At 39.6% G+C, this 27,493-nt stretch overlaps 1 protein-coding gene across 1 annotated transcript in view; it reads right to left on the reverse strand.

Annotated features, from left to right (window-relative positions):
* Positions 1-27,493, reverse strand: part of DNAH7 (dynein axonemal heavy chain 7) — a 185,016-nt gene that overhangs the window by 61,807 nt on the left and 95,716 nt on the right. Inside the window, exons 40-45 of the mRNA XM_072120857.1 lie at positions 26,122-26,994; positions 25,643-25,872; positions 23,469-23,799; positions 22,400-22,746; positions 17,157-17,337; positions 12,266-12,451 (exon numbers count right to left, since the gene is read on the reverse strand). Of these exons, the coding sequence (XP_071976958.1) occupies positions 12,266-12,451; positions 17,157-17,337; positions 22,400-22,746; positions 23,469-23,799; positions 25,643-25,872; positions 26,122-26,994 (2,148 nt within the window). The remainder of the gene's footprint in view (positions 1-12,265; positions 12,452-17,156; positions 17,338-22,399; positions 22,747-23,468; positions 23,800-25,642; positions 25,873-26,121; positions 26,995-27,493) is intronic.

Consider the following 27,493-nt stretch of genomic DNA (forward strand, 5'->3'; position numbering starts at 1 on the left):
AAGGGATCAAGAGCGGAAACCTGCACATTAAGTGAAGCAGGTCTCAACCCCTTTGTCCAGGTCATTCTGCAGAAAATCTAGTATTTTATCAAAATTTGAGTCATCCAGATTTGGATCTTGGCAGAAATGAAAGAAAGCCCTACAAATTCAAAAGTATATTTTCAAGGTCATGACTTTTCTACTTTTCTGTAAAATAGAAATAACTTTATCACAGAGGCTTTTGTTGAAAAGAATTAACCTTTCAAGTGCCAAACCATGTTGGGGTAGTCTGCTGATTTTGGAATGATAAACTGGGCCATGAAATGGAAGGTTCGGCAGTTCGGGCAGAATCCGTGGATCTAAGATGAACAATTCTCTCAGAACCCTCTTTAGCCAGAAAGGAGTTATTATGATGACTCTTATTTGGTCTTGCCTGATCTTCTTTAGGACTCTTAGCAGCAGAACTAATGGAGGGAAAGCATAAAGTAGATTGGATTCCCATTTTGTGCACAGAGATTACCATCTAAGGACTCTTCTGAGGAGTCAAGGAGCAGAATCTGTTGGGTTGTCTGTTCTTTAGGGTAGCAATTAAGGTCCACTTCTGGGAATCCCCAGAGACTGGTAATCATCCGAAAAACATATCTTGTGAGACAACCTTCTCCCTGGTTGAGATTGGTTCGGCTTAGGAAGTCCATCATAGTATTATCTGGACCTTTTAAATGTATGGCTGACAGGGAGGTTAGATGTTGTTCTGCAAGGAAAAAAATGTCAGAGGCCAATTTCACCAGTTGGGCTTCTGGTGCCCCCTTGAAGATTCACAAAGGCCACTGCCATAGTGTTGTTGGTAAGTATCTTCATGGGCGAGTTCTGAATGATAGGAATAGACGCCTTCAGTGCCTCCCAGATAGCCGCTAACCCAGATAGGCCAAATGTCAGATCCGGAGTTATCAACTACCACTCAAGGGACTTGAGAATTTTTTTGGATAGAAGAATCTTCTAGTCCAAACTTGACTCTTCTCCATCCCACAACTTTAACATGTGAAGTTGTAAGTGATAGCCATGGATTCGAGCCCAATGAACGGCCAGGATGATAGCAGTGATTAGGCCTAGAACAGACATTACAATCCTTATTGAAGGGAAGTTGTTTGCTCGAAGACCATTAACAGCTTCCTGAAAAAGTCTTGGACTTCGATGGAATGAGAGAATACTTTTTTTAATTTACCATCCAGCCTATTCTGCCTTTTCTAACACTTCTTGTGCATTGAAGTTTGACATTACTGTAGTCTTGAATCGTAGAGGCAGTGGAGAGAGGAAAGGTAGCTTCAGGGCCTCCTGAATAATCCTCAGTACCCACTTGCTGTTGAAGATCTCCTTCTACTGTGGGTAGAATCAAGAGCGTTCGCTCACCACCTTTGGCATCATTGCTGAGAAGTTTTGGAGGAGTCTGGGGATGATTAAACATAAACCCCCTTAGTTATCTTGAAGATTTCCAACCACCCTCTTTCTTATCCTGGGGTTTCTGATTAGAAATTAACCTTCATTGAGGGTCAAAAGACTTGTTCTAAATTACTGGATGCTGAAAACACATTTTTTTCTGTAAGATGCTCTTTCCCGAATTGTATGTAGGGTGAAGCATTGCCCTTCGCAAGAAATAGCAGACAGACAGCTTTTTGTCACCACATCTCCATTGCATCTTTTTAGGCAGATGGGTGAATTGAGAAAAGCAGAAGACCTCGCTGAAGCCTGAGGGCGTCCACAGATGCGTCCGCTAGAAATACAGAGTCACAAGTGGGTTTTTCATATGAGGATGGTAAATTATCCCCATAAATGCTAAAGACTTTATTCTTTCCAGTGTTTTTTTTTTTTACTGGGAAACCCAATTCAGATCCCATGGGATCCCCTCTTCCAACATCCATTGAGCTCATGGCAAAAACATAGTAATCCACAGGAACACTGTCAATCACTGGTATAATGAGGGTGCATGGCACACAGCCAATGGACCCAAAAGGCTATTATATACACCCAGGTCAGCAGCTGCAGCAACAGGAGTGGTGAGCAACAATCCTTGTGGTTGGCTGGGAGCATGGGCAGCAACCCATCAGCCCTGTCAGGATATTCTTTATTTCAAATTTCCTGCCCCATGATCCAGTTAAGTGGGCAGCCACAAAGCAAAGGCGCAATTCGCCGGCAGCGAATGCAGAAATGCAGCACACAGCCTCCACACTTCCCATATAGCCACAAGTGGAGAGCACGCTGAGTCCTCCTCACAGCTCCCAGACTCGGCACGCCAATTGATGCCCATCTGACCTCCCCCGGCGCCTCCCCACTGGGTAATTGCGGATAGTGAGGGAAGCACGCGACCAGCCAGGGGCATGAGAACCAAAGGTTTCACAGTCTCCATAGAGCACAAGGTGAAATTGCCCAGGACCCTCACTGAGGTTCCTCTTGGGTCTCTCACAGAAACAGGTAACCACACTGAGGCAAAGGTGAAATTTAAAGCCTTGGTTTCCTGTTCGTGGGGGCAGACCCCCTCTCTCTCTTTGGTGTTGCTGTCGCTAAGTCACCAATTTCCATACAAATCCAAATCATCATCATTCTTGCATAAGAAGAACACAATTAGTCATGCCCAATATGCTACTTTTTTTTTACTAAAAAATTGAAACTCCTCCCCTTCACACTTCATGTGCCAAAACCACATTTATCAAGCCTTCCAAGCCACTTAATCTGATGTGCAAAAGTCATTAATAATGCTCCCAAGAATTCTGGAAATCTGTGACTATTTTGTGACAAATGTCATCATTTTTTTTCTGAGGAAAAGGATAGGGCAAGGAAGAAAATAATTCAGTAAGGCATCAGTTAAATCACTTAAGCCAGAAAAAAATATCTCTAAAAAACTGCGACTGTTTACCTGTTACCTGTGGCAGTGCATATCAGCTTAAACACCCGAGGGCACCTAAAAGGCTATATATGTTTTTTTTTATTCTTTTAAAAAATATCTTTTTAATATAATACATTAACAAAAATGTGATCGCTCCTCTCTATCTACACTCACTGGCCACTTTATTATGTACACCATGCTAGTAACGGGTTGGACCCCCTTTTGCCTTCAGAACTGCCTCAATTCTTCGTGGCATAGATTCAACAAGGTGCTGGAAGCATTCCTCACAGTTGCCGCAGATTTGTCGGCTGCACATCCATAATGCGAATCTCCCGTTCCACCACATCCCAAAGATGCTCTATTGGATTGAGATCTGGTGACTGTGGAGGCCATTTGAGTACAGTGAACTCATTGTCATGTTCAAGAAACCAGTCTGAGATGATTCCAGCTTTATGACATGGCGCATTATCCTGCTGAAAGTAGCCATCAGATGTTGGGTACATTGTGGTCATGAAGGGATGGACATGGTCAGCAACAATACTCAGGTAGGCTGTGTCGTTGCAACGATGCTCAATTGGTACCAAGGGGCCCAAAGAGTGCCAAGAAAATATTCCCCACACCATGACACCACCACCACCAGGCTGAACCGTTGATACAAGGCAGGATGGATCCATGCTTTCATGTTGTTGACGCCAAATTCTGACCCTACCATCCAAATGTCGCAGCAGAAATCGAGACTCATCAGACCAGGCAACATTTTTCCAATCTTCTACTGTCCAATTTGGATGAGCTTGTGCAAATTGTAGCCTCAGTTTCCTGTTCTTAGCTGAAAGGAGTGGCACCCGGTGTGGTCTTCTGCTGCTGTAGCCCATCTGCCTCAGAGTTCGACGTACTATGCGTTCAGAGATGCTCTTCTGCCTACCTTGGTTGTAACGGGTGGCGATTTGAGTCACTGTTGCCTTTCTATCAGCTCGAACCAGTCTGCCCATTCTCCTCTGACCTCTGGCATCAACAAGGCATTTCCGCCCACAGAACTGCCGCTCACTGGATGTTTTTTCTTTTTCGGACCATTCTCTGTAAACCCTAGAGATGGTTGTGCATGAAAATCCCAGTAGATCAGCAGTTTCTGAAATACTCAGGCCAGCCCTTCTGGCACCAACAACCATGCCACGTTCAAAGGCACTCAAATCACCTTTCTTCCCCATACTGATGCTTGGTTTGAACTGCAGGAGATTGTCTTGACCATGTCTACATGCCTAAATGCACTGAGTTGCCGCCATGTGATTGGCTGATTAGAAATTAAGTATTAACGAGCAGTTGGACAGGTGTACCTAATAAAGTGGCCGGTGAGTGTAGAACAGACATAAAAATGCAAAAAAATTCCTAGCCTTAATGGTAAAACATCTGAATATTTGATTTAATTCTTTTTCGTCATTTTGCCACAAATTAAAATTTATAGGAAAAAAATCAGCTAATACAATTTCCATAATGCTATGAATGAAAATTTAAATTTGTGCCATACAAAACGGATAAAAGCGATATGACATTTGGACCACACATGAAATTCTACATGAAAGCAACTTTTGTTCTTTTTTTCCAGCTTTCCAGTACATTACACAGAATAACTAAAATGTCTACACTCCTCAAAGAGCTATATAAACTTCTAAACAAAGAATGCTTTAATTTCATAAGAAGAGGAGTGAAAAAGGAAATTTAAAAACAAAAAAGGGGGTTTTCAGGTATTATAATTAAGGACTGAAAACAGGCCCAAGCACTAATTGTGTAAACACACGGTGGAGAGTCATAAGCAGTTTTCTCCATGATCCGTGTGCTCACCAGAAGCTGTAACTGCAGCCAAGGCTCCCATAAACGTGAATGGGTGCCACAGCTAAAGACACTTAAAGTGCACATTGCCAAGTGCCCCCCAAAACCTTCTCTGTATTTATATCAAACAGCTGAAAACTGACCCATGCGTTGGCTCCCCACCAATCAAACATTAATCGCCTATCTTGCAGACCCATTGACAAAGAGCTGTTGGCACTGAAACAAGTGTCGGTGAGGTGCTGGGCAGCGCCTCTTGTCTTGCACATTGGTGTACCCTGATCTCTTTAGGTAATATATACCAGTATCTTTGTGTTTGCACAAATGTGATTACTATGTTACTATGTTTACTTATGTTCATTGTAATACATTATACTGTATGTATAGTTACTTGCATTTGTAGATCTGCAGCCCGACACTACTTTTTGTTTCATATCCATCTCTGGATTAAATTTTAAGCTTTAAAATTATTTTTTTATGTATTTTGATAAATGTGACCAGGGGGAGGGGAGGCCTGCTAGTATGCCAATTCACCACCTCCCCCTGCCTCAGTTAATTGGCTTAATTGAGCTAGATTGTTGACAGACACAGCATGTGACTGTGCTTCAAAGACTTTTGCAGTCATATCGACTCCAGGCATTCCCCCCTCCCCCCCCCCCAAATCTCAAACAAAGATTGGGGATATTTTGATGGTCAAGGAGATGCGATTTGCTTGGGTCTAAGATACTCCGTTCCAGAGATATCAATATCTCTGGATAGGACCATAGAAAATAGGTTTGGTATCAATGCGATCCAATGATTCACCCGGATCTAATGATACCAGAACCATGACCCTACGACTTCCCCTTGAGAAGCTATGGCTTCTCCAGGGCTCTGGTTGTAGTACCAGATAGGAGGGATCCATGACTTCTCCTGTTGGGTTGGCAGAGGTGTGCCCACACCTGATATATTCAGGTTTCTCTCAGCCAACAATTGTCTTTCGCCTGGGGGAAATCTTACCATCAACAAGCGCAGGGAGGATCTTAAAGTGTGGACTATCCATCCCCATTGGGGCCACACACACAAAGGTAATTAACTTACGGAACTGCTGTAACTTGTATTGCCACCTTGTAGTTTGTACTCTGTGTAACTGTATATATCCCAACTGTATATATTGTTTTGTCTAGTGTGCCCTTAAGGCAATTAAATATAAAATTTTTATTTATTATTTGTTGCTCTTTTATCTTGATCACGAATTTCCACATCCGAGTTTCACTTATATACATGCTACCGGGTTGGTTCCTCACCCTATATAATCCCGTTACGGATCGGGCTTATATTAAAGGGGAACTGGTGGCAGCACAAGGCTGATAATTTTCTGTCTCACGAAGGCTAGTGAGAGGGATCTTATAACCATTCAGGGCTGTGATTTATTGTTGTGTCATATCCGGAAGTTGTGTGGACAACTTTAAATCACTTCCTGCGCCTCTCAGAACTCATGCGTTCTGGGAGTGTCTATAAATGGATAACTGAGTGACGTTGCGTACCCTGAACATCGCGGGTCCTGAACATTGCGGTTTCCTTCACATGTATATTCAATAAACTATGAATTTTTATTCTGAGCGCTGGTATAGCTCTTTTTTTTCTTTTTTCGGTTTTATCTTGCAGCTAGGTCATCACTGATTATTTATATACATCTGCCTCAATTTTGCGCTATATCTCTCATGTTACAATCCTATTTTAAAGAAAAACAAGAAATACAGGGATGCCCTGTGCATCCCACTTCCTCTATCCCTGCCTACTTGCCAGCCTTGTGCTAAATCGCACGAGACTATTGGGTGACGGTCCCTACTCTGAGTTTGTGCACAGAGCAGAAAGACAAAGAAATGAGAGAGGGACAGACAAATAGTGAGGTCACACAAAACAAGTAAAAAACCAAGATTGCAGCAAGATACAAAAATCGTAAGGCAAAGAATAGGCAAGGTTACAAGCAAAAAGTCACATACACAATAAAAGCAGAGAGGGTATATAGATATAGATGGCTACTATCCAGACTTGTATAAAATGCTCTGAATGAAATGAATAAAATGGACGCCCCCCCCCCCCCCCCCCCCAGCAGCTAATTGGTTTGGACGGCCATCAGACCAGCAGGCACCTGTGACATACCCCAAGTTTCAAAGAGGAAGCAAGTTGTCAATCATTCAGCCCTCTGCAAGTTATACACCTGTATGTGGAACTCATCCAGCAGAACTGAACCTGCAGAACTAAAACCTGACATCTAAGTCTTAATTCTAATAGGATTTCATTTAATTTATTATGAAATGTGTAATTTTTAAATGTCATTTATTATGCCTCTATCAAACAGAGTATCACTTTCAAAAGCAGCGAAGACAAGCGACAGAGAATCTGTGTACGCTTCACATAGCAACACGTCTATTCCTGGAAAATGATGCCAAGCATGCAAAGATTTTCTTCAGTCAATGGCCAATTAAAAAAAACCTTCCATTTGTAGAAACACATTTCTAGATTCCAAAAGTGGGTTTGTAAGGTGCTGTTGTGCAATCTAAATCAGATTAAAGATTTTCTGCAATAATGCAAATGTTTACCATAGCTTCTGTATAGTTACACAATTTTACATCAATGTCTATATCTATGTGCATATCTATAACAAGATAACGCTACTGCTAAACCTTAACACACAATCTTATCTAATAAAATATCTTCTTTTTGGATTAGTTTCCTGTAGTACACAGACATTCAGTGAATCAGACGCAGATCAAAGAATAAGCTGAAATAAAAATTCTCTATGCATGGGTAACATGGTTTCCTTAGTTTGGACCAACAGTGACATCTAAAGGAAATCATTCTAAACTGCTTACATTATACTCTTTGAAGAAACACATTACAGCTAAACTACAAGTAGAGCACAAATTAATTGTAGTCACACAAGCTGCATAAAAATACTATAAGGCTGCCCCTTCATGAAGCACAATATACTTAGTGGCATACAATATGTCCTGTGTAACATGTACACACATTTTGACTTAACATGCATGTATAATATATATACACACAAACAATATACAAATGTGGAAAATGTATTAATTATTAATTCTTCAAATTTGTATTAAATTTATTAATAAAAGATACATTATCCGAAGGTTTTCATGGTAGAACATTTTTATACGTTTTCCCCATTTGTTTGACCGTTTGACACCCATCTTGAGAACATCCCTTGTATATTGTTCAATTGCCAAGTGAGAGTAGCATCTCATTTCTTGTATTAAATATACAATATTTCCCCATGGACATGTGTAATACAGCTTTTTGTACTGGCTTATAAAGAGCACAAAGGAAATTAAAGGAATTTCTTTGAAGCCAAATTTGCCTCCCAAACCAAAAATATGTTCTTATTGCTCATTACTCTAGAAACACAGCCATGTTTTTATAATTTACGTTCCCATCTTTGATCCCAGCAAAAAAATAGATTTAAAAAAATATGCTGATTATTTTGAAGTGCTTTGGGAGGTTTTGTCAGAGCTCCTCCTGGCTCTGAGTCCAGGACATAATCCCCACTCCCTGCTGCACTTCAGTTACACCCTCCCATTCATCGGCAAGTAAACCTCATGCTGACATGAGGCATGAGAAGGTTGCACCAATGAACAGGAGGGCGTAAATTAGCCAAAACCTATCTACCCTATATATTGTTCATTCTTACATTAAAAGGGTGTTCCCATTTCTGCAAATTAATGTTATTGTTTTTATGATAACAAGTTATACAATTTTCCAATACACTGTTTCCCAGATCTCTGCTTGCTGCGATTCCTATAAAAAGATTCAGTGGACAGAAATCTGACCATAGTCACACCGTACAACTGTACCCCTGTGTGACCATGGTCAGATTTCTGTCCACTGGAAGTAAACATATACGTTTTTTATAGAATGACAACAAGCAGAGATCTAGAAAACCGTGAGAAATTGATTCAGGAAGTACCGTATATACTCGAGTATAAGCCGAGCCGAGTATAAGCTGGGACCCCTAATTTTACCATCAAAAACTAGGAAAACCTATTGACTCGAGTATAAGCCGAGGGTGGGAAATGCATTAGTCACAGACCCCCCCAGTATGTATACAGCCTGCCCCCAGTAGTATACAGCAGCCCCCAGTAGTATACAGCCAGTCCCCAGTAGTATACAGCACTGCCCCCAGTAGTATACAGCAGCCCCCAGTAGTATACAGCCTGCCCCCAGTAGTATACAGCCTGCCCCCAGTAGTATACAGCCTGCCCCCAGTAGTATACAGCCAGCCCCCAGTAGTATACAGCACTGCCCCCAGTAGTATACAGCACTGCCCCCAGTAGTATACAGCATTCCCCCAGTAGTATACAGCTTGCCCCCAGTAGTATACAGCCAGTCCCCAGTTGTATACAGCCAGTCCCCAGTTGTATACAGCCAGTCCCCAGTAGTATACAGCCTGCCCCCAGTAGTATACAGCTTGCCCCCAGTATTATACAGCTTGCCCCCAGTATTATACAGCTTGCCCCCAGTAGTATACAGCCAGTCCCCAGTAGTATACAGCCAGCCCTCAGTAGTATACAGCACTAGCCCCAGTAGTGTACAGCCTGCCCCCAGTAGTATACAGCACTGCCCCAAGTAGTATACAGCACTGCCCCCAGTAATATACAGCCAGCCCAGCATTCAAAGAAAATAATAAACTTATATACTCATCCTCCGGTGGCCCCGACCTGCAGCGCTGCTCCCCCGATGTCCGCGCGGGTCCTCTTCTGGCTTTGGCGCCCGTCTTCTGTCTTCACTAACTTCGTGCCGGGCGCCGCCATTGTTCTCCCCTGGACGGCGCCTAGTATGACGCGCGCGGACATCGGGGGGAGCGGCGCTGCAGGTCGGGGCCACCGGAGGGTGAGTATATAAGTTTATTATTTTTTAAAGATTTTTTTATGTATGACTCGCGTATAAGCCGAGGGGACGTTTTTCAGCACATTATTTGTGCTGAAAAACTCGGCTTATACACGCGTATATACGGTAGATTGGAAAGTATAGAAATAATTAGATTATAATACCAGAAATAATAACATTAATTAGCTGTAATGGGAATACCCTTTAATGTTACTGTAAAAAGCTTTTTTAAAAGGATTGGCTGTAGTTTTTATGCACATATTTGGCCTATATAAATTTATAATTCATTGGCCACTCAACCACAGGTTAGAAGGTAGCAAATAATAATATACACACATATTTAGAAGCACACACATATATATAGTATTATACTATTATCTACATATTAAAGTGACCACCTCAGCAGGACATTAAACCTTGAAAGAATCTCCTGTCAAGACTTGGTGTGTTAATTGGAAGCCACAGATACTCCGTCTTTGATAGAAAGAAGTTTGGTGACATTCAATAACAATACAAATTTTTTGATCTTCATGACAACAGCTCATTAGCAACATATAATAGCAGTCATGAACACGGACACATACAAATGATAAGAAAGAAATAGCTCATGACAATCCTTGAGGAAAAGGTCTACCATCTCATAATGAAAGGCAAAGATAAAAATAAATTTCAGTTGTAAGTTAAAAAGAAAATAACTGTAAAATATTCACAATTTAAATTAAGGTTAACCAAAAGCATATCCTACAATGGTTATCCAGGGCAAGAGTACCGCTAATTGGTCCTGACTGATATCATGCGGACTGTCCTGACCTTCTGCTACATCCCTGACTCTGATCCTGTGCTGCACGTCCTGACCTCCCGCCTGTCCCTGACTTCGTCTCTGCTTCACGATTCTGAACTTCGCCTTGGCCACCCCCGCATGGTGGTACCATGCCGCAGCAAGTCCACCCCCTTTGTGGCGGGCTCTAGTAAAAACCGGGTACCACTAAGACTCCACTCCCAGGTGTCGGCTTCATCATCGTCCGCAGTGGTTCAGTGGGTCCACTACCACTGTTGCCTGACAGCACCTCGTATTTAAGAGGTGATATTTAATGCTTTAAGTATTGTTTATATATTTTTTTCATTAAGATTTCTAACATTTTTCATCTGTTTTATCTAAAAAAAAGGAGTTACATTTTTTTCTCAGTTGTAATAAAAGTCCATAGAAATCAAAGTGTCAAAGTAAATTTAACAGTAACGTATTTATTCGAGTATAAGCCGACCCGAGTATAAGCCGAGACCCCTAATTTACCACCAAAAACTGTGAAAACCTATTGACTCGAGTATAAGCCGAGGGTGGGAAATGCATTGGTCACAGACTCCCCCCAATATATAGCCAGCACTGCCCCCAGTAGTATTCAGCACTGCCCCCAGTAGTATACAGCACTGCCCCCAGTAGTATACAGCACTGCCCCCAGTAGTATACAGCACTGCCCCCAGTAGTATACAGCACTGCCCCCAGTAGTATACAGCACTGCCCCCAGAAGTATACAGCACTGCCCCCAGTAGTATACAGCATTGCCCCCAGAAGTATACAGCACTGCCCCCAGTAGTATACAGCACTGCCCCCAGTAGTATACAGCACTGCCCCCAGAAGTATACAGCCTGCCCCCAGTAGTATACAGCCTGCCCCCAGTAGTATACAGCCGTGCCCCCAGTAGTATACAGCTGTGCCCCCAGTAGTATACAGCTGTGCCCCCAGTAGTATACAGCCGTGCCCCCAGTAGTATACAGCACAGCCCAGAATAAAAAAATAAACGTATATACTCACCCTCCGGTGGCCCCGATGCGCAGCGCTGCTCCCCCGATGTCATCGCGGCTCCCGGCTCCTCTTCTGGCTTCCCGGCTGCTCTTCTTGCTTCAGCATGCTGGGCGCCGCCATTGTTCTTTCCCGGGCGCCGCAGCTGACGTCATACTAGGCGCCGCCCGCGAGAAGAACATGGCGGCGCCATTAATTTGACTCGTGTATTGACTCATGTATAAGCCGAGGGGACGTTTTTCAGCACATTTTTTGTGCTGAAAAACTCGGCTTATACACGAGTATATATGGTAGGTTGCATATCCACTGCATCACCTATCAAGTTTGGCTAGGGGCTTTACAAATGTCCCTGTCGTATTTTTATTAAGAAAATTTCAAGGAAAAAGCCTTAGAAAAAAATCAGGACAAGGATGCATCCTTTATGTCTACAGGAGAGACAGTTCTACCATCACCATAGACAGGGATTCTTTACTGTAAGGGCAGTGAGTCTGTGAAACTCACTAGAGACTTTTTTGGTGGATACTTTACATATTCAAGAAAGGCCCAGAACAAAAATAACATTTGTTCAATCTTATAGGTTTGACTTGATGGAGCTGTGTCTTTTTCCAGCTTTGTCCACTATAGAAAGTGTCACGCGTCAGTAATTAATGTGGCACAAACCCTGACTAAGCACTAAAACGCCTCTTTAGGTGCACATTTTTTCTGTCTTGTCGGACACAGTGCAGCCGCAATACAAAGCATGCACAGACACTTGATAAATACATGTGCAAGCAGTTTGCACGTTCTTTTGATGTGCAAACACTTTAATATATGTGATCCAGTAATTATAAAGATGTAGAGAAAAACGTAATTTGGGCATGTCTGACTTTCAAAAACATCTTCAATTAAGGAAATACCTGACGATAACTTGATGTGAAAGCTCCTTGATAAGCCACAATTCCTGATGATATAAGAATATCTCCTGTGAGGTTAACATAAAGTGTTCCAAGTTCTATTGCAGTTTGGCTCCATCTTGTTTTTTCGCCACCTAATCCTCCGATCAACTGTTCTGCTCGATCCAGTTTTTTGCTGCATAGATCAACCTAAAAAAAACAGATTATCAGTTTTTCTTGCATTGTTTACATGGTGCATATGTAGCCTTCAAACCCTAACGTTGTAGCTGAAGAGTTCCATATGTTTTGGCAGTTGTTTTAATATATATGACATGTGTTGTTTTGGGTATATGGAATTATTTAAGATTTGTTTTAGAGGGGAAGTTATTTTTTCTATTTTAAACTTAATTTGCAATTCATGCCATAATTTATACTGCATATGTGTTTTGTTTTGATGTGTTGATGTTTTGTATAACATCATGTGCTCACCAGGAGGTCTCCGGGTGACTTGTGTCTTTATTAATCTCCTAAGGAGTGCCCAAAGTATATCCAAAAGAGGTGAAGGCTGTACACAAAGAAGGTGCACACACTGAGCACTAACCTTACAGGGCAGATATCTGCTGTATTATACAGCAGACACCTGCGGCCTGTAACGTAAAATAGCACCCGTATGTCTGAACTGCGACTTTTTCACTATTTCCAACACATAAAATTATTATTAAAAAGGGATCAAAAAGTTGTGGTAGCAATCAGCTCAGCCCATAAAATTACTTCTTACTCAGCTACGAAGCCTCAGATTATGGCATAATGAAAAAATATTTTTGTACAAAAGATTAGAATTTTTTAAAAAATATTAAAACCTAATAAAACCTATATAAATTTGGTATCCCTGTGTTCATACTGACCCAAAGAATAAAGGAGACACTATGAATGAACTAAAAACAGTCTCCATAAGAAAATAGCGCAAATGCTTTTTTTCATCAATTTCATTGCATTTGTAATTTTTAACAGCTTCTCAGTACACAACAGGGAATATAAAGTACCTTTACTACACAGAATAATGTGTTATGCTAAAACAAGCTCTCATACAGCTCTGTACACAGAAAAATAAGAAGTTATTGATTTTTTAAAGACAAAGAGTGAAAAATGAATATGTAAAAAACAAAAATGGCCTGGTCCTTAAATGGGTTGGCCACTTTACCGCATGTTTTTCTGATGTAGGTTTGTAAATTGGGGGGCTGCATACTAGGTAATTTACCAATATACATCTATTAATAGTTCTGCTCTGCTTTTTTGATATGTGAAGTGAAGCCTCCTGTGTTTTACCTCATCAGCCAGACTTTCCTGTGCATACAATGGCTGCAGATGGAGGGTCATGTGATCTCTAACTGGCCATTGTTCATGGGCAGTTAAAGATCACATGATAAAACACAGGAGGCTTCACTTTACAAATCAAGAAGGTGGAGCAGAACTTTTAATAGATGTATATTGGTGAATTACCTGATATCCTGCCCACCACACTTAAACACATTACAATAAACATGCAGTGAAGTGGTCAAGGGGTTATATCTTATTTACTGTGTTACTTTAAAACCTCTGGGGGATTTTTTTTATTCACCTTTTATGAGCTGAAAATATATTTTTCCTAATAGTTTGAAAAAAGTGTTGGACTGGGGTTACAATTATTATAGGGACATACCCTGCATCATACTCTCGGTAATAGACCAGCTTCCAAATTCTTTTTTCTACAATATCTATGGGGTCCAGTATTTGGTTAGAGCCTGATCCCACCGGAGGATCCTCTGGTATTCTGGTGGGCCAGTCCAACACTGGTTTTATAATTAAAAATCCCCAATAGTTGTTATTCTCCAAAAGAGTACAGGCGGTCCCCTACTTAAGAACACTCGACTTACAGATGACCCCTAGTTACAAACGGACCTTTCGTAATTGATAATTTACTGTACTTTAGCCTTAGGCTACAATAATCAGCTATAACAGTTATCACAGGTGTCTGCAGTTCAGCTTTTATGTTAATCCTGGTTCTTATGACAATCCAACATTTTTAAAAATCCAATTGTCACAGAGACAAAAAAAAATTTGTCTGGAGTTACAATTATAAAATATACGTTTTTGACTTGCATACAAATTCAACTTAAGAACAAACCTCTGGAACCTATCTTGTACGTAACCCGGGTACTGCCTGTAATCTATAAGAGAAGTTGACATCTAATTTTCATGCTGTTATCTCCAAGTTTTCATCATTTGCTTGAGCTAAATCTATCATAAGACTGGTAGATGCTGGATTATCTGATGAGTTTCTCTAAAAATGACATTGCAGTATACAATATATGAGAAAAGGTGCAGGTGGCTGGGTAAAGATGTTATTTTTCCATATAAACATACTGGAATGTTTTTTTAGCTTATAATAAGTGCAATGTGACTCCATGGGTCATCAATGTTAAGCATATTTTTTAATGTTCCATACAGCATTAGTGATATATTGATTTTATAGTATAAAAATGATATAAAATAAGTAGGAGAGCATCGTCCATGTCAATAGTGCCCAAACAAGCTGTTAGGAAAACACAAACCCCTGACACAAATAAATATTCCATTTTATTGAAGCTCATCAATCCTTCTACACAAAGGCACATAATTGATGCCAACACATTTGTGAGCTGCAGCCCCCAGAACATAATTTATGTGCTGCTGTCAACACATTATACTGTGCTTAGTATGAGAAGTAAAATGCTAATCACGTTTTACAAGAAGGCCAAAAATTATGATTTAGAACAGACAAAGTTATTACGGTATATCATCATCCCAGAACATTTTATATCTGAAGGTCTAAATACATTAGGTAAAGCAGTCACCTGACATTATTTCAGTGCATCTAAATTTGTTTCTATGGTCATTTTCAGAGATTTACAAATAAATGTGATATGAACTCTGGTAAACTCAATTCGTATTACATCGTAGGGTTATTCTGGTACATAAACTCTATCAATTTGAAACGGCTGAAGTTTTTTTTTTAGAAAATGCATAACATTTTTCTATCTAATTATATCTTCTGCTATCAAATAAATCGCAATACATTTGATTCTAATTTAAAGTCATATTTCCACCTTGACCATTTATGGTATATTGACAGGATATGCCAAAAAAGTCCCACATCTGTCTTATGAATGGAGGTCCCATCATTCGTGGTATACAGCTGCAGTAAGCGATGAGCGAGTATGTGACTGTTCTAAAGCTACATGTGCCCATAATATAGTTGGAGCCCACTTCTGTAGGAATGTATGTCACATTTTGTGCAATATGTCACCATGTGTCACAGAACACAAAAATGTTCTTTCTAACCTTACACGACGCAGCCAGGTTTAGCCTTCAGGACGCAGAGTAGTTTTCCCAATCGTTACACTTTGGGGGGTGATCTATCACCACAATATCTGGTTACATATATCAACAGGGACAAATAAGTGTCAAAAAGTAGTAGTCGAAAACAAACAATGAGACACATGTATCATTTGGTTTCTTTTGCTACTTTTTAAAGTTGTCTGAAGTTGGGATACTTGAAGCAGTGCTTTGTATATTCCTAAATTTGCCGTTGTGATGCACGTCTTTTATTTTATTTGTCTCTGTTTTGCAGGTTGTCTTTGTGAATGGGCAATTAAGTGACTGCACCCATAATTAAAATAATATAAATATATTATTAATCTTCATTTGTATCACTGTAGGATTCTAGATTGGACTTCATGGACCTATCTATTTATATTCCCTAATAAGCAGATATCCCATAGTTTCAAAGTGTACTATATTTATTAACCTGGACCTAATATAGAGTTAACATTAGCAAGCCTGTACACCTTCATTTGGCTGTCAACTGCCATGGGAACAAGAGATAGGTGTACAATATATAACCACTTTCACTTTCTTTAAAGGGAACCTGTCACCACATTTGCACATATACTGCCAGTGACAGGTTCCTATAGAGCCCTATTCACTGACTGACCCCCTTCTTTTAGCTAACAAAATGTTTAGCTTACATCCACATAAATTACCTTTTATCATATATTACTTGGAGGGGGCGTGTCTTCCCCCTCCCATCTAATCCTCCCCATGCCTTATGCCTCCTTACTGGTCACAGTTCATGTCATGTGACCAGAGTGACATCATCTCAGGTTCTTAAGCCTCTTAATAATAGAAAACTGTACCCCATGAAGTCACAGCAGCCTCCATGGACTTCTACTCCTCTCCAAGCTCCATGGAGCCTGCTGTGATTTCATGTAATTACATACATGGTGTACAGATTGCTATTCTTAGAAGGCTGAAAGACCTGCAAGGCACCATGTAAAGATGGACACAATATTTCCCATCTGTACATAGAGCTTTGTATGTTGAATATTAGCAGGCAGTCCCTAAGTACAAGAAGGCAAAGCAGGGATTTGAAGAGACGCAGATTTGTCAGAATAATGGGGCGTGATTCAGTGCCAGCCTGAGAGAGGAGAAGAATCAGAGATACCAGAGGTGAGTCAGAAAAGCTAATTTGCATATCAAAAACATGTCTGTAATTAAGGTACAGTGCCTCACTGGCAAATAATTTTAAGTGATATGGGGAGGACTTGTAACCCTTTGTTAGTCGGGGGGGGGGGGGGTAAAAATATGGTGAAAGGTCCTCTTTAATGCTTTAAATGATGCAGTTAGTACTGGCTCTGGGGTCTAAAGGGTTAAACAGATGCAATTGCTATCTGTATGTGACAGGCTGTGACTGAAATCATACTGGCTGGGTACTACAACCCATTCAAGCACAATTCTCTCCCTACAGTAGGTATCTGCTGTATAATACACAAGACATGGTCATTTTCTAGTAACACATTTCATTTAAGAACCCTGAAGTCAAAGATAAGTTACAAACCTGGTTTTCAAGATCAGCTTTTCTTTGTTTGTTCTCCTCAAGTTTCTCCTCAAGTTTTGCCAATTTGTCTTGTACTTCCTTTAAAGCTGCTTGTTTCTTCCGCAAACTATCCATAGCAATCTTCAGTTCACCTTCTGCTTGATTTAACTTAATTTTTTTAGGAGCTACAACTTTTGCCACTCTAAATAAACCGAAAATAAATACATTATTAAAAACTATGATTAAAAAGCAGTGCCTTCATCCCTAAAGGTCATTAAAATTATAATTTTAAAAATCAGTTTTTTTATACTTACCGTATTTTTCGGACTAGAAGGCGCCCCTGATTATAAGGTACACCATCAATAAATCCTGCTAAAATATCTAGGTTCATATAAAAGGCACACCGGATTATAAGGCGCACCTGATTATAAGGATGAATGACCAGCAGGTGGACGACCTGTGCACAGTTCAAGGCAGCTGTTGTCTGTAAGTATGGTTCATATATAAGGCGCACTGCACTATAAGGCGCAGCTTTCATTTCTGAGAAAATCAAAGGATTTTTTGTGCGCCTTATAGTCCGAAACATACGGTATATGCAATTCACCTGAAATGAGTCCAATCACAGTAAATAAGTCCTGTATATTCATGGTTACCTGCACTGTCCAGCCCCCCTGTTCCTCATTGACAAATATCACTGCTACCACCATGCTGCCTGTATGGAAATAGTACTTAACGACCTTTATTCAAAACAGTTCTGCTTTCTTTTTATCAGGGGTAGGAAATGCTACACATTGCCTTGCTTGAATGTTGACAGATAGAGAGACATTTGACTTGCTGAAGAGAATCCTAAAGGGGGGACAGGTGAGAGAGACAGTGGATGTGTGTGACTGACTCTGCTACATCATTAAACACTCCCTGAGGAAGATGGGCTATGTGAAAAGAAATTAACCTTGCTCTTCACCCCTTTGTCAGGAATTCTCTCCAGGAAGTCACAAATGTCTCTTTAATTTATAAGTGGGCATGTTTAGTAGTGTTAGCATCAGTTAGGAGGACAGGGTAGCCTGACTGTAAACTGCAATTCACAACCTCCTTTATTGATGTCAACCAACAGATGACATCAATAAAAAATGTTTTTAGAAGAATGGTGGTTCTAATCCCATGGATAGAGGCATCAGTGAAACATGTATAAGGACATCTGGTTTGTGGTGGGGGTCGCTAGTGACAAATTCTCTTCAAGTAAGAAAGTAAGCACATTTACATCATGGATACATCAATGTTGACCTATTTGCATTTATGCTTGGTTTAAAAATCATGAACTGCAAGATGGGCTTGGTTGAGAAAAGTTGACTTGGGTTTAACCCCTAGGGGACACAGCCTATTTTGGCCTTAAGGACGCGGTCCCATTTTTCAAATCTGACCTGTGTCACTATAAGTGGTTATAGCTTTGGAAAGCTGTGAGATATCCAGGGGATTTTGAGATTGTTTTCTCGTGACACATTGTACTTCAAATTAGTTTAAAAATTTGGATGAAATCTTTTGCGTTTAGTTATGAAAAAAAACAAAATTTGGCAAAAATTTTGAAAAATTCTTTATTTTCAACGTTCTAAATTCTCTACTTTTGATGCAGACAGTCATAGCACCCAAATAAATTCATAACTTACATTTCCCAAATGTCTGCTTTATGTTGGCATGGTTTTTTAAGATTCCACATATTTTACTAGAATGTTATGAGGCTCAGAATTTGGGTGCCATTTTTCACATTTTTTGTAAAATCGCCAAAACCCGTACTTAGATGGACCTGATCAACTTCTAATTGACACTGAGAGGCCTAAATAATAGCAAGACTCGTAAATTACCCCATTGTGGAAACTACACCCCTCAACGTATGAAAAACTACTTTTAAGAAGTTTGTTAACCCTTTACGTGTTTTATAGGGGTTAAAACAAAATGGAGGTGCAGTCTGCAAATTGTAATATTTTTTCACAATACTCTCATTTTGGGTGGAAAATTAAACATTTAAAATGGATTAAATTAAAAAAGGCTCCACAAAGTTTGATACCCAATTTCTCCCGAGTACACGGATACTCTATATGTGGTGGTAACTTCTGTATGGGCGCACGGCCGGGCATAGAAGGGAAGGAGGCGCCATCCAAATCAGATTTGCTATCTCACATTGTACAGGCTATAATTTTTTCTTTTTTTTAATGAGGACCTATAGGGGCTTATTTCTTTTGCCACATGAGATGCACTTTTCTGGTATGTAATTTTGGGGCATCTACAGCTAATTGGTGAGATTTAATTAACTCTTTGTTGGTGGAGGAAATGAAAATCATCAATTTTTAGGAAAAATTTTATGTGTTTTTTATTTGGCCGTTAACCATACCATAAAAATAGTATATTATTTTTATTCTATGGGTCGCCACGATTATGAAAATACTTCATTTATATATATTTTTTATTTTTTACCATTTTTACTGAATAAAAAGTAATTTGGCAAAATTGTTGTTAATTTTAGCATCACCGTCTTTCATATGTATAACTTTTTTATTTTTCACCTCACAAATCTGTTTAAGGGCTTATTTTTTGCAAGAATGATAGCTCTTTTTAGTGGTCTTATTTTAGATTGCGTAACTTTTTAAAATCACTTTTTTTAGAGCATTTTTAAAGGGCATTAATAAAAAATCATCTTTTTCAGAGAGAGTTTTTTTAGGTTGTTTTTTACGGGGTTCACTTTGCGGATCTAATAACAATTCTGTTTTATTATACAGATTGTTACGGACGCAGGGATACCAAATATGTGGGGGTTTTGTGTATTTTATTCAATTGTACTGAATAAAAACTAATTTGGAGAAAATCTTATTCATTTTAGCATCACCATCTTTTCATATGCATAACTTTTTTATTTTTTGGCTGACAAATCTGGTTAGGGGCTTATTTTTTGCGAGAACAGTTGTTCTTTTTAGTGGGCTTATTTTAGAGTGCATAAAATTTTTAAAATCACTTTTTAGAGCATTTTTTATAGGGTATTAATTAAAAATTATCTTTTTTCGGAACGTTTTTTGCGTTTTTTTCCTCCGGCGTTTACCGTGCGGGTCCAGTAACAATTCTGTTTTATTATGCAGATTGTTACGGACGCGGCAATACCAAATATGCAGGTTTTTTTTGTGTTTTTATGTTTTTTATACTTTATTAAGTTTTTTATGGGAAAGTGACATTTTAGGGGCTTATATTTTATGTATTTATTTTTTATTTATTATAATGTGTAGTGTTAACTGTTTTTGCATTTTTTTTTACTTATACATACTTGAACTTAAACCAGTGATGCTCTGATCACTGGTTTAAGTTCAATACACTGCTCTACAATACTATTTTATTGTAGAGCAGTGTAAACTGTCTGAGCAAGCTTGCGCATGCTCAGACAGTTTGCAGTCAGACCCGGAAGGGGTCTGGCTGCCATGGAGACCGGGCAGCTCCGGGGCACATGCGAGTCCTCGGAGCTGCCCGGAAGAGGATCGGATCCCCCGGTAAGCGGCACGGGGGATCCGATCCACAGCAGGAACACCCTTACACGCCGCGGTCATGCTTGACCGCGGCGTGTAAGGGGTTAACACCCGCGATCGGAGCCGGCTCCGATCGCGGGTGTTACAGCGCGGTGTCAGCTGTGATAGACAGCTGACAGCCGCTGCTTCTGGTACCGGCTCCGTTCGTGAGCCGGTCCCAGAAGCTAGACGTTATACTACGTCCCGGTGCGCTAAGCATCTAGCCCCGGGGACGTAGTATAACGTCGTGGTGCGCCTAGGGGTTAAAAGGGGTTTCTGAGACTTTACTATTGACAATGTATCCATAGGATAGGTCCGGGAAGAAAGATCTATTCTTATGTAGACTTTGTCAATCAAAGGAAACCTACCATTTGATTTGATGCATTATAAGCCAAAGATATCTTAAGAATGCTGTAGCTAGACTGATGCAACAGCATCTCTTCTTTAATCCCTGAGCTGAGTGGTTTTGCTGAAAGAAAACAATTATAACATTATGTTAATGAAGCTCTGTGGCTTCTGTGCCTGGGCTCAGCGCCGTTCCTTTCACATTAGTTATGCATTGCCCCAGAAGATGATACAATCACTGTTCTCCCTGCCAGGCAGAATAATCAATTGCTGCACCATCCCCCTGCTGTTGTGTATGAGTGATCCAGCTCAGGTTGATAAGTCCTGTCTTGGCTGTACAGAAAGCTTGTGTGTAATGTATGTAAATGTGGATCCAGCTTTCCCAAGGTCCTGAATTGTTTTATTAGCAAAACCACTCAGCACAGGGATTAAACAAGATAAGAATTTCCTTTCAACTATCTTGTAAGGCAATCCCCTTAACATCAAGAATGACTTTCCGGAAGCCTAATGACATGATGCAGGATAAAAGCCAAACCAGGATGACTGTTCCAAAAGTAACATATTTCCCACTGTAGACTGCACTGTTTTTATGTTTTTGTTTAGCTGGGTGAGAGGCTTTTGACTAGGTCCAGGAAGTGGAAGTTGTTCTTACAGTGACTTTGATAAGAGGTACTATTTTAATTATACCATCCTGGAAATGATATTTGCATATTTCCTTGTATCCCCCACTGGAGAATCAATGGCTGTAAATCTCTGCATGTCTGCAAGGCAGCCTTAATTGATAAAGGTATCCTTAAGAAGAACTGTTATTTCAAGTCAAAAGCCTTTTACTAAACAAGTACTGTCTACAGTCTTTTGGATAAATATACTGGTTTGGCTTTTATCCTACATCATGTCTTAAGGCTTCCAGAAAGTCATATTTGATGTCTAGGGGGTTGCCTTACAAAGTAGCTAAGAGTCAATGTTTTCCTTATACTATCCTGTGAAACACATTTGTATATTCCCAAGGATAAGTTATCAATAGCAGATTGGGAGGCAAACTCAAGACACGTTACCTAGATGCTCCAAAACCATCTATATATTATACCAGCCAGAAGCACCTCACTGTGGCGGCGCCCAATTAGTGCAGCTCTCTCTCTCATGCACTTGAAACAGACTTAGCTGAAGTCTGCTGAAGAATTATTAATTTTTTGATACAGCACTGATATAACAACAGCATAAGTCACCAAAATATTCCCCAAATATACACTGATACACAGTCACAATATACAGAACAAGAATTTCAAATATTATACCTGCTTTCTATATTAGTTTGATGCAGTTTATAAATCTAATCTAATCTAATTTAATCTAATACTTTATTAAGTTTTATTTTCTTACTTATCATAGGAATCCATGGCAATGACCCATTTACACAGCCCTTCAGCAGCTGTAGATGCATTGCGGATTTTGTCTGGAATAAACTCTGCATTGGTAATGTATTGCTTTCTTATAATATTCATGTATGCAGGTGGGATATTATCCTTATCATATTCATGTAGAGACTGGAGAAATTTCATATCACCCAGTACTCTTTTTGCTGGTCCCCAGAAATCTTCAATCTTCCGTCCTGAACCACTGGGGTCCGGGATTTTATCAGGTTTCACTCCTTTCAAAATGCAAATTGCCTCCATGACAAGCTTTACTCCAGCTGGGGGACTTTTCATAGACTTTACCACAGTAATGTCCTGGTGAATAAGATATGTAGTTTAAAGTATATTTTCAATTAAAGGAATTCTAATAATTCTAATATCATCAACAGGAATACAGACAAAAATGGCAGAATTGTCAGCTTGGGATGAGGGGGAAGGGAGCCCTGATACAAACGCACCCGCCTACTTTCCATGTCTACTTGATGACCTCCCTAGATGATGAGTGACATTCTCGACACTAATGTGAGGAAGAAGGCCAAAGTTGGGGTCAGCAAGCTAGATCATACAAAAAGATTATGTCAGATACAAAATCGTAATCAGTGGAGAAGAGTCAAAGGCACAAACCAAAGTCCCAAATAGAATATAACCATAAACAAAATCAGGAGACAAAGGATGATCAGAAAAAAAGCAGAAGGCAGAAGGTAGACTCCTAAATCAGGTCAAGCAGAACAAACACACATGTAGGTAAAATAAATTACTGGCAGGAAATCACAGCTGCAAGGAAGCTTTATAGTTGGATAATGAGCTGACTGAGGTAGCGGCAATAGAACTACTGTATACATAACTCCTACTATTTGCATCTTGGACTTAAACAAGCAGAAATCCAAAAAGGGGAAATGTTGTTTCACAGCTGATTCCAGAAGAGTTTTAATTCTTTAGCAGTGTAATCCAAATCAGTGTATAATGTGTGATGACTTGGTCATTTTAATGTGATGAGGCATACGAAGGAACTGTATCCGTACATAGAATAAAATTACCTGGGCAGTAAGGGTGTCCAAAGCAGCCAGAGCAGATTCCAAAATAGGTAAAGCTTGAGCCAGATCACTATCACATTCATCCTTGATTGCTTTAGCAGCCATTGCTTGTTCATTTGCCACAGCTTCATCAGCTTTGACTATCTTTTCAGTCTTAGCTACTTCAATTGACTCTCTTTCAATGACAACCATCATCTCATCAACCTCTCTGCTAGCAACCTTCAACTGGGGCTGTAGAGCCTCTAGCTCACTTTGCATAGTGGCAACTTGTGATGCAGCTGATTCTAGTTTCTCTAATCCCACTTCATATCTTCTTTTCATTTTCATTACTTCCCTGTACAGAAGAAAAATGTGAATTATTTATCCTTTCATTTATTGCACCTTTAATAAATGAGCAACAAATTCACAAGCAATATTGAAAGTTCTATACACCGACATAGAGTTAACATGAACAAAATATTCAGTGTTTTATTTGCAAACTTGTTGAGAAACACAGGAAAGTATAGATTTTGTGTTTTTACACTTTCAGGTATGTGTGAAAATAAAAATAAACCCTCAAGTATATAAGTCAAGGAAATTTCTCATTCTAATTCTCTAATTTCATTAAATTTCAGATAGATGTAGGTCACTAAGACACTGTGAATAATAAGGTGGCCAGTCATGTGTGTCCTTCACCACTCACTACACTTCTGTGTGAATACTATATACAGGTAAGCAAGTTGTAATAGCCGGACACATACAAGGACAGTGACATAACTGTTCCCTTCCCACACCAAGTGTGTACGTGTAACAAGACAGACAAATTACATAAACGGAAGGTCAACAATCTGAGTCACAACTAGATAGCAAATACAGTACAGAATCAAAAACAATGGTCGAGGATGTAGTAAATATTCAGAAACCAGGGCAAGCAAGAGAAACAGAATATAGATAGCAGAGTATAACACAGCTGGGCAGACAAATAGTTTGACCAGCAAGGGTAAATAGCTGCACACAGATCTAAAATCAAAGTTCACCCTTGAAGGAGAGGCAGAACTCTGAAAATGTGTAAGCCTTAACCCTTACTGGTCTAGAGCAGAGGTTGCAGCTTTGCAGCTGTACAGCAGGAGAGTGCAGTTCAGAGTGCCAACTTAAAAGCACCAGAGGAATTTAGCGCCTTCTCAGCCGAAAAGCAGAAGACCATGATACAGCTGTAACACAAATGTTCCAAACTGCTTATTAAGGCTGAGAAACATTTTTAAGAACATACCATATTTTTTGGACTATTCCATACTGTTCTTCTAGGGTGCATCTAAAAGCTTAAATACAGGGATGGTCTAAGCTCTAGGTAAGAGTATAAGGTTCCACTTCAAAGGCATGTGGAGGTGAGCTCAAGATGAGGTGTGCATACAGAAAACATCATTCGGCTCAGAAATACAGGACTGGAGAAATCATATGTTATTGTCATAAATCATACGTTAGTGTGAAAGGGGCCTAAATCATCAACGAGATGCCCATGGAAACATTGGTAAAAATATTCACCAACAACTACAGTCAGTATGCATATGGCCGATAGACTCTTTATAAGATAAGATAAGATAATCCTTTATTAGTCCCACAGTGGGGAAATTCACAGCGTTACAGCAGCAGAGAGGGTACAGAGAGTGAAGTACAAACTATGACAACAATAACATTAGGGATAAAAGAACAAAAAGAAAAGGGGGATAAAAAGACAAAAAAGAGACAAGCAATGATCGGCAGTTTGATGTTTAGTCTGTGGATGGGACTTGTAGGGACTGGTTAGGTGGGTGGCACGGGTTACTTCTGTTTAGGCCTTGTTTGTTGAACAGCCTGATGGCAGCGGGGAGACGCACTGTGGGAGACAGTACTTGAACATTACGTGGGGCAGTGTGGCAGACACCTGACTATATTGCCAGAATATTACCCATGCAATATGAAAATAACTTTTTCCCCTTTTTTTGCTTCTAATTATAGGTCTTGGTGCATCCTATTATGAGAAATATACAATATAGTTACATAATTAGTTTTAATGTTCATTATACCAAAAACCTTATGGGTCAGAATTAATCCGTCTTCTCTAATTTAAGATACTGTATGGTTATTCAGATATATCACAACTATCTTTGGTATTCACAAAACTTCTTTAGTACAAAATATTTATAGTGATAAATACTTACGACCGTTTTTTCTCTAACAAAGTTTTAAAAGTGGAGATGAGTTCCAAATAAGATGTAGGCGTCACATAATTATATCTTTGTAATTCTGCACGAAACTTCTCAGACAAGTTAATAGTTGATGTGTGGAAGCTTTTACACATATCAATACATCCATTGCGAATTTCTTCTGACATTTCAATGTCTTCCAAAAATCTTGTTGCAACAGCTTGAAGTGCATCTTCTGGCCAGGACTAGTTACCATGGAAAAAATTATGGACAATTAAAATTAATTACACATAAAAATGTTAAAAATTAAATAAGATACTAAAGAATTATCAGATATGCAAATCAAATTCCTTTTCTAAAAATATTTGACTTATAAGGTAGGTACAGGCTATTTTATGACGAACATATCCATATTTTATATAATATAATAAACCTTGTATCTTTAATTAACAGAAATGAAAACCATTTGCATTTAATGATAATATAAATATTACCTGGAACCAGTCAATTGTACAGCAATTAACGAGAGCGGGAAATTTTCGAAGACGGTTCCGGAATGCATCTCCAATAGGACTCATGGCAAGTACAACGTGAAGTTGATCTCTGCAACGGTCAACAAACAAGTTGAAGAGAGCAAGTGGGCTGCCATCAGTCTGCTTTGATTTATCTCTCTGTCTGTCTATCTGTCGCATTCTTTCACATATTTCCTGTTTTTCATCAGGTGCAAAAAGATTTGGAACCTCTCCTGCATTGAGCAAATTGTTAATGTCTTCTAAGAAAGATTCCTTCTTAATCTGTGTATCAGTGAAGAGAAAGACCCCTTGCATTTCACCCTCTGTAGAACGACGTAGAATCTGTTTCAAGTCCTCACGCCACTCAGAAGTACCATAACTTTTTGAAATTTCAACTTGAAAGAGTCTCTGGTCAGCCATGTGAACAGCTAATCGAGTAACAGACTGACGGCCACTTCCTCCAACACCAACAAGAAGAGCATGACTGCGAGGTTGTTTCAATATACGAGATATTCTACATATGTGTTCAATTGCAAATCTGAACAAAACCAAATTCATTGGTTTTTTACTAATGTTATTGAATTCCTCTAAATGACTTTCCACAACTAAACGCAGCTTATTAGAATCAGTTATTTCTTTATAGTTTGTGTCTTCTCTTTTAAGGTCATGAAAATCACAGAACATTAAACTACGAAGGTCATCTTCCTCTACTTTTCCATCACCATTAAAGTCAAGATGTTGAAACAGTTGATGAAAGTCTTCTCTCATGTGACTCTTCACAACTTCTTCAATATAGCTAACAAGCCAAGAACGATCTGCATTATCTACCAGGCGATCATAATAAACTCGAAGAACCTGTATCAATGAGATATACAAACAATTCATTTACAGAAAGTTTAACACTCCAAATATATTAACCACTTATCACTTAAGGCCCTTTTTACCTTCCTGACACGGCCCATTTTTTCAAATCTGACATGTGTCACTATAAGTGGCTATAACTTTGGAACATATCTAGGGGATTTTGGGATTGTTTTCTCGTGACACATTGGGGCACATTTACTTTCCCTGTCAAGAGGAGATCCTGAAAGTGCATTGTCCGAAGACAATGCACTGTGCCGCGATTCAATAAAATCGTGTGCCAATTTCCGGAATGTGTCGCTTCCCCGATCAGGTCCGCCGCAGTTCCTTCTTCTTTCTGGTGTATGCAAGTGCCTGGCTTGCAACACAATTTTTAAGTTAAATCCCGTGGTTTGTCCGTTGGATCATTGGACAGCCTGCCCGCCAATTTGTGTTGCATGAAAGCCGGCGCGATTGCTCCAAAATCTGATTGAGCGCGACACAATTGCTAGTT

Source organism: Engystomops pustulosus, chromosome 8 (genome assembly GCF_040894005.1).
Source record: "Engystomops pustulosus chromosome 8, aEngPut4.maternal, whole genome shotgun sequence".
NCBI lineage: Eukaryota > Metazoa > Chordata > Amphibia > Anura > Leptodactylidae > Engystomops > Engystomops pustulosus.